The 8,680-nt window shown below is 51.0% G+C and overlaps 1 protein-coding gene across 1 annotated transcript in view; it reads left to right on the top strand.

The window, feature by feature from the left end:
- Positions 1-6,815, top strand: part of ARK2C (arkadia (RNF111) C-terminal like ring finger ubiquitin ligase 2C) — an 83,929-nt gene extending 77,114 nt beyond the window's left edge. The window contains exon 8 of the mRNA XM_059707221.1: positions 538-6,815. Coding sequence (XP_059563204.1) covers positions 538-655 — 118 coding nt within the window. The 3' untranslated portion in view covers positions 656-6,815. The remainder of the gene's footprint in view (positions 1-537) is intronic.
- Positions 6,816-8,680: the final 1,865 nt, after the last annotated feature.

The following is an 8,680-nucleotide window of genomic DNA, read 5'->3' on the forward strand; positions in this document are numbered from 1 at the left end:
CTTTTCCTCGTGGGTATTGGTGATCAGTCATGTGCTGTGTGTCGGGTGGAGCTTGCTTGTGTGTGTGAGTGTGAGTGAGTGAGTGAGTGTGTGTGTGTGTGTGTGTGTGTGTGTGTGTGTGTATGTGCGCACGTGCGCGTGCGCCAAGTGTGTTTCATGGTTGTTCTAGGATGATGGGGTGTGGAACATTTTAGATGTGTGGTGCCTATGAGTATGGACTTATAGATGCTAAGTTTCAGAGAACAACCTGATATTCAGCCAGGATGGGTCTAAGACAAAGCCATGGCTTTGTTTCAGGCTACACTGAAAGGCTGCATGCAGAAGGAGAATTTGGGGGTTCTCCTTCCTGTCGTGATTTCCCATCCCAGCCACAGCCTCACTCCATGGCAGAGCTCCCATGACCCTCTTTGGCCTGTCCCCCAGGAGCCCTGGGTGTGAGTCTCCTGGTCGCTTGAGTAGCTATTATCCCTCAACTCCTGGCACAGCCTTGGGGTTCTTCCCCTCAGCCATTCCTCTGACTCTCCCCCTTTCTTCCAGGCGCCTACCCTGTATGCACCTTTTTCACCAACTCTGCGTGGACCAGTGGCTCGCCATGAGCAAGAAATGCCCCATCTGCCGGGTGGACATTGAGACACAACTGGGAGCTGACAGCTGAGGAAGGAATTAGCCAATGGATGCCCCATTTTCCTTCACCAGGTCCCCCCACGGCCATAGCCCTTGCAGCCAAACTTTGCCTTCTGAGCCATTTGACGTAGAGGAAAAGCCTGCAAGCACATTTTGTGGAAAGAGGAGTTGGTGGTATCCGTGTCCGAGGGAAAGGAAGGGTGGGGGAGGACCCACCCATCCAGAATGGTGACTGTCCCCATCTGCCTTGCTGCGCGGGAGGGAGGGAGCTGGCCGTGCCCAGAGCAGGGGTGGGAAGGGGGGGCCCATGCTGCTGAGAATCTAGACGTGATCCTGAAGGTCCTAGCTGATAGACCGGCCCCTCAATCCTGCCCTTTGAAGGATTGTATATATACCTCTCGACCACGTAGAAACCATGTAGGGGTCTCTAGCTATTTCTGTGGATGGCAGCCAGAGCATGTTAGCTTAAGAAAAATGTTGTGTGTGGTGCTCTAGTCATCTTGTGGTGGACATGTCGCTATTACCGAATTCGCACCAAATATTTCTCATTGAGTTTCTTGTTTTGGTGCCTGACCGAAGCAACCGACAGCCCAAATCTTCCCATCTTTAAGAGAGAAATGGGAAAAGGAATCAGAAATGAAAAAAAAAAAAAAGCCAAATCTTGTTTACGATGAAAAAAGGATAATTTTTTTCACCCAGGTTGGGAAGCAGGGAGGGGGATGGGGGTGTCCTTGTTTTGTTTTCCATTCTGGTTTTTCCCTTTGCTTTGTTTTTTTCTCATGTTTACAATGCATGGAGCATGGAAGGGGCCATCTGGGAACGGGGAGGACTAGAGAAGGAGCAGATGGGGGTCTTAGATGGGCCTTTGAGGGGCTCAGGTGGAGCTGGGAAGGCAGAGGTTGAGCAGGTAAGAGAAGAATTCTGTCTTGAAGGAGGGATCCCCAGCTCCAGAGCCCATCCACTGAGCTCCAGCTATCCCCCCGGTTCCATACTGAACCAGGGAGGGGCCAGCCTTCAACTAAAGTAGCCACCAGGTTCCTCAGAGCCAGGATACCCCTGACCAGGCCAACTTCTTCCTTTCAGCCTGCGTATGCCCTGTCACAAAGAGGCAATTTGGCCACTGCCTCCCTATGCAAAAAATTAACCAGATGATGAAGCTAAGATAGCATAGGTGATGGATACTTGGTCCTGGCCAAAGTGCTCTCAGCTAGCACTCAAGGGCTGAGGCCAAATACTGTGGACCTTGAGGAGAACTTTGACCTTCCTTAGGGATGGCTCAAATCTTGATGGAGACCCTTGGAGAAGGTCCTGGGCTGAGACCCTGCTGGCTGGGTTTGGGAGGCACTGTGTCCCTAGCCTCTGGCTCTTTCTACGACTCTTTGATAATGTTGGGCAAGCCCCTTTCTTTCTCTGTGCCTCAGTTTCCTTCTCCTTAGAGTGAGGAGAACAACAGTGCATCTCCATTTCCACTTCTCTACCTCACCTAGCTGTTGTGAGGATTAATACTATCTGCCCACACATTGGCGCTCTCTCTTGGGAACCTCCTTGGGGTGTAGGGATGGCGGGGGGGGGGGGGGTGGTGGTGGTAGGAGAGGCAGACCTGAAGTTCCAGGTGACACCATATCGTGTGTCTTTCTGCACCACCCTGCAGTTTTTCTGAATCTCAAGGAGAGCAGAGACATGGGAGAACAGAGGGATGGAGATGGGAAAATCTACCAAATTCCACCAAATCCACCAATCCCAACCCAACTTTCTTTATCTATAAGAGGAAACCCCCAGCTCAGCTGGGATTCTGCCCTCTTCCTTTACCCCTCCCCTCCTCCCCCCCCTCATTTGCACTGCCCCCAAAGGCCCACCCCACACCCAAGTCCCAATGCCCTCATATCAATAAGAGAAGACTAGGGGGTCCAGGATATTTATCACATATATGAAGGAATTCCATAAGGTTAAGGAAATTGAGTCTGCATTGCTGCTACAAAGGGTAAAACCAGGACCAATGGGTAAAAATGACTGGGAGGCAGATTTTGGCTTGAGGTGGAACCTTCTAGCACAATGGGAACTGTCAGGTGGAGGGATGGCTACTCTGGACACCTACAGGCAGAGTGGGGGAGGTGGCTTCTGGTGGGAGGTTGCACAAGGATGTTCCGCAGGCTAAGCCATCTTTCCTGAGCGCCTGCCAGTGCAGGTGTTGGGACAGGCGATAGCAAAGAACATGATGAGCTCCTCTGGGAGCTTACACTGTAGCTGAGGAGCTAAGACACAAAGAATAGTGCAAAAATGGTGAATAGTCTGATTCTGGGTTAATGGCAATGAGCATGACCTTGTCCCCTTCACTGATTCCAGTGTGTGAACAGTGTCTCCAAGGCTAAAGGTGGAGACCCCGACAAAGTGGAAAGTACTTCCGAGGCAGAATTTTGGGGAAAGCTAGTTACTAGTTCCCCCTGGAAGTTGGGAATTCTCTCCACCCTGCTTTGACCCCCAGGTAGCCAGGGTGGTCTAGGGAAGGTCACTCCCCTCATAGTCTTGGGTTCTTGTTCTGTCTAAGGCCAGTTTGAAAGGCCAGTAGGTAGAGGGAGTCAGTGGGAAGGCCAGATGGAGTGAGAGCTGGAGTCCTGGTTCCTTCTTGGCTCTTCACTGACAAAGTGGGTAGTGCTAGAAACCGGCCTTCCTCTCTCTGGGCCTCAGTTTCCTCTGCTGCCACACGAGGAGGTTGGATTAGATGCTTGCTAAATTTCCTTCCAACACTCACATTCTCTGACCCTCCCTGACATTAATACATCATTCAAGTCATTAGAGCTGTGTGCCAACTGAGCTGTTGAAATGACTTGCTGTGGGCACCGATGTCTGTTTCAGAGGCTGAGAGTGGGATGTAGTCTCCTCCCCCTCCCAGTTGTCTGCAGGCTCCCGAGTGCCCCAGGCTAACTTTAGGCATTGCTTGGGGTGGGTGGGGATCACCTGGAGGGAAAAGATCAGCACTAGCTTTGGGGATAGAGCCTAAAGCCTCTGTCACCTCATCTCTTTGGGGCCCTCTTACCCTGCAGGTGGGCACAGGAGGTGACAGGGTCCCAGGCACCTCCGAGCTCCTTTATCGGGGCAGCTGTCTGGCCAAAAAGGGAGTTCAGGGTGTCTGTGCTTCTCTTCCCTCGAGACCCCTTCCCCCTTGGTCCAGGAGCCAGGAAAAGTGGAGAAGAGGCAGGCTCGGGCATCAGCATCTCACACCCACCACCTCCAGGAGGAGACCCCCTGTCCTCCTCCTTCTGCTCAACTCAAGGGACTCAGACCCTTTCTTGACTGAGACGCATGAGTGCCTTCTGGGGCAAGAGCTGCCCCAGGATCAAGTTGGGCCTCCTGGCCACAGCGCAGCCCTGGCCGCAGGGGGTCCACCGAGGACACCCATCTCGAAACCAACACCACAGCCTGGCCTGTGCGGACAGAGGATGGGCCATGGGGCTCCTCCACTTGCCGGGACCCCCTTGGGCCCTGCAGCCCTCGCCTACCACCTGTGGCGGGACCCTAGCTCCTCTTCTGCAAATGTTCCCAGCCTCCGTGCAAGTATTCTTAACCCTTTACGCCTAATGAACAAGCACAGTTTTTTCAATGGTGAAGAAAAAGCACCAGATTTTTTTTTCCTGAAGAAATCCCCCAAACCCCCCCGCCGGCCGGCGGGACACACACTCCCCGCGTGGGGCTGTAGCAACGTCTGTCAGGTCGCCCCCCACCCTCGTGTTTCATCTCCTGCGCGCGCGTAGAGCAAATGCTAGAGCGATTTCAGCTGATAGAAAAACAAAAATGAAAAACAAAAAACAAAAAACATGGCACGTTGCTAGTTTACAGGGTTTTGTGAGTTTAAATGCCTTATATTTAACAATCATAATTTATGACTAACTTGTAGATATCGTGGGTTCTTATTTAATTATTTTTATAGTTGTTTTGCATTTTTAATTATAATTTATTTATTTAGAAAGGATACTAATTTTTTTTATTACTCCTATTACCTCATTTTGCCGTTGTTTCTGGGAGTGGAATGCTTTGCATGCATTGGTACGATGACAAACAACTACGAATACAAAAAAAAAATTTTAAATAAAATTCCGCGAACTTTATTTCGTCCAAATATCAGGGTGTGTGATTGCAAGCTGTCCTACTGTGGTGCTGGCCTCTTTGGATACATTCCATATGAAATGCAAACCTTTGATTCTGTATGCTGTGATCTAGTGAAAAACTCCAATATAGTGACTGTATTTAGCACATATATTAATATAATTTGCACTTGTCAGCAGACTGGGATAATCCTTTCACTTGCTACCCTTGTCCCCCTGACTCCTCATCACTAACCTGTCTGCCCTTCTTCCCTTGCCCTTCCCACGCCTCAGCCCACCCTGCCTCCCTCCTCTGAGGAAGCCCTGGGGGCACTGGAGGTCACTCTCTCCACCTGGGCTACAAATCCCTCTGGTTCCAGAATGTTCCCTTTGGACATGACCAGCAGGAGCCTGGTTTATTAGAATGAACGCTGGCCTGGAGATTAGGAGGCTCGGGTTTTCAGACCAGCTCTATTGTAACCTTCTCTGTGACCTTGAACAAATCCCTTGGCCTCTCTGTGTCTCAGTTTTCTGGGTTTGGGGGCGGGGGGCTGGAGGAGAGCTGGAGGGTCTCCAGGGTCCCTGGGACTCAGAGAGAATGACACAGATCCGGTGGGAGACTATCACGCTGTGTTCAGTCACCCTCTCAGGAGAGAAGAAAGGAAGGAAGGAAAGAAGAGGAGAGGAACAGAGCAGACAGAGAATGTACCCATTGGAGTTGCTCGAAGGAGCTATCCAGAGGGTTTCCGTCCTTTTATATGCAGCGTCCTGGAGTGACGGGGAGGCAGGACACTGGATATGGGGCATGTGCTTTCACAAGGCTTGGCGGTCACTTGGAAAGTGAGCTGAAATCCATGTCTTGTTAGTTACGGGGATGGAGTGAGCCCCAAACTATGGTGTTTAGAATTGGCACCCCATCCTAGCATCTCTTGGAGACTTTATTGTTGAGGCATCACCTTTGACAACAGATTGGGGCGCAGATTTTAGACACTTGGTTCCTCCTCCCTAGTGTCTCCCCTTTACTCTTTGCCATTGCTCCAGGGGGCTGTGGGCAGGGGCGCTGCTGTGGATGGGGGTGGGCTCCAGTCTCACCGCCCCAGGAGGAGTGCTAGGGGAGGGTTCGGGGAAGAGGTGGCCTCCAAGCCTGGCACAGCTGTGAGCTGAGATGCCTTTGAGCTAAAGGAGAGAGGAGGTCCATGCCCCCAGAAGAAGCCTGGCCCAGAGTGGGAGATCCACTCCTGTGCCTCCCGCATGTCTGCCTCTTCCCTCCTCTCCTCCTTCCCCTCCTTTCCAGCCCATCTTGCCTCTTGCCTCTTGACATCACTGCCTTTGCCTAATGGAGCAGCCCACCCTCCAGGTGAGGCCCCTGGGATGGTGCTGATGGGGGAGGAAGCGGATGCCCCATTCGCCACACTGCCTGGCCAGGCTTGGAGAAGTGTCTGGGCCGCGCATGGTCCCTAAGCCCCAACCTTGCTCCGGCTGGACTATGGGTCTCGTTCCCTGGGCTTCCTGCCTGCTGCCTGCCAGCTTCCCTTTCTGCCTCCGCCCTGGAGCCGTGTTCTCCTGCTTTCCTTGGAGAGGGCCTGTGGAGTCCCCCACCGGGCGCAGACCACCACTGCTGGGCCTGGCAGACACTGCCCTCTTGGCAAGGCTCCTGGACGGACATGCCTTACGCTGCTCTGCAGGGTCAGAGTGGGAAGGGGCCCTTTGCCCTGGCTGGCCTGTGCCCCCCACTCCTCACCGCAGCCTTCCCCTCCCCCAGCCCCACCCCTGGCCTTGGCTGCAGCTCATTTCTCAGCTGTGGAGCCAGCCTCACCGGGCCCTCCAGGGGTAATTTGGTTGCCCCTGGTAAGTGAAAGGATTATCTTCAGTGTTGATTGTCCTTTTTTGTAATCCTCCTGCTGTTCTGTTCTGTTGTGCTGTGCAACATTTTGCTACATAGACTATTTTATAGCAGAAAGCTAGAAGAATATTTATTATGAATATTAAAGCAATAGTGCATCAATGAAAAGGCGGAGACATTAGGAATCGTGTAAATGCTTAGATTCACTTTTGGTGGATTTTTTGTACTTTATTTATAACTAATAAAAATGACCTGCATTGCTAACTACACCTCATTGGTGCAGGGTGCTTATTTCTGTGCAGACCCGGGTGTGTCTGGAGAAAGCCTCTCACAGACCTGGTCTCTGTCCATTATCGGAGGCCCAGCAGGTATGTTTGTTTCCCCACGTCCATTCCTCCTCCTCCCTCCCTCTCACCTGCTTCCCTTTCCCCTCCTCCCCTCCCGTTTCTTCTTCCTCTGCTTCCTCCTCCACCTCCTCCTTCCTCTCCTTGCCTCATGCATTCTTTTCTTCAACCTCTTTATCTCTCAAAGAATCTGTTCCATGCTGTGAACCAAACATCTAATTAACCTGTTTCCTAAACTTTGGTTTATGGTTTTTAAAGGGGAAAGTTCCCATTCTTGATCAATCCTCAAACGTAACCTCTTGTGTTTTGCCTTGGAGGGCACCTCCGTTTCCCTGTAGGGGAGAAGGAATGTGATTTCGATGGTTGGCACGGATTTCTTATTCCTTTGGAAGAGCCCAATTCAACACTCAGCACCTAGAGCCTGGTCTCCGTGTGTGGGTCAGTGAACCGGAGGATGGCTCTCTTTCATCAACTGCAAATAGAACCCATATTAAGGAATTACTTGTAAAAGTAATAGGCTTCACTTTTTAGAGCGGTTTTGGGCTTACAGAAAACTGAGCAGAGTGTTCAGAGTTCTGATACAGTCTCTTCTCCACCACCACCCAGTTACTTCTATTATCCACATCTTGCCTTAGTGTGGTACATGGTTACAATTGATGAGCCAACATCCATACATTATTATTAACTAAAGTCCGTAGTTTACATTAGGTTAATGAATGTTTAAATCCCTCGTTTTTGTTCAAGTAAGATGACCCCAGATGCTGTCTGTCGCTTTCCTCATTTTCCATCTATGTCTCTCGATCCACCAATCAGGGCTCTCTAGTCCTGGCCCCATCGCTCACCTGCATGTGGATGGGAAAGACATGGCCCTTCCCTGGTTTCCAGCTGTAAAAATGTGGGCGGGTAGGCTAGGCTCCTTCCAGTTTCCACAGGCCACAGGTCTTTATTTACAGACGCCACCTCCTCCATTATCCTTGTCTAGGTAATCTCTGTTTACACAGCAGAGGTTCCCCTAGGGCCTGAGCAATTTTGGGAGAAATGGTTCTCTTTCCTTGGATTTTGTCCTACCCCTTTACATGGGCAAATATACCCTTCCTAATCACTACTCCCTTCTGGCACTTTCCATTGCAGTGCCCTGGAGAAAAGGGACTTCTCAGAAAACATGCAGGCTCATCCTCTGTGCAGGTCATGACTCCCATCACCATGAAGATCCTCAGGAGGTTTAGGAGGAAGAACATCTGTCTGTATTAGTCAGGACTCTCAGGGAAACAGAACCAATAGGAGATGATAGGTAGGTAAGTAGGTAGGTAGATGATAGATAGATAGATAGATAGATAGATAGATAGATAGATAGATGAATGATGGATGGATGATGGATGAATGGATGGATGGATGGATGGATGGATAGATAGATAGGTGGATAAGATATCTCTGTATATCTGGAGATTTATCAGGAGAAAGAATTAGCTCCTGTGATTATGGAGGCGGAAGAGTCCCACGACCTGTTGTCTGCCAGCTGGGGCCCAGGAAAGCCGGGGCTGCCATTCCGTTTGAGTCTGAAAGCCTCAGGACCAGGAGAGCTGATGGTGTAAGTCTCAGTGCAAGGGCAGAAGAAGACCGGTGTCCCATGCAAGCAGGCAGGCGGAAGGCGGACAGTCTCCCTTCCCCTCCATTTTCTTCTATTCAGGCCTCAGTGGATGAGATGAGGCTCCCCCACTTCCACGCCCAGGTCAGGGAGGGTGATCCACTTGACCGAGTCCACTGATTCAAATGCTATTCTCACTTAGAAA

This window comes from Myotis daubentonii, chromosome 8, assembly GCF_963259705.1.
Source record: "Myotis daubentonii chromosome 8, mMyoDau2.1, whole genome shotgun sequence".
In the NCBI taxonomy this organism is placed as follows: Eukaryota; Metazoa; Chordata; class Mammalia; order Chiroptera; family Vespertilionidae; genus Myotis; species Myotis daubentonii.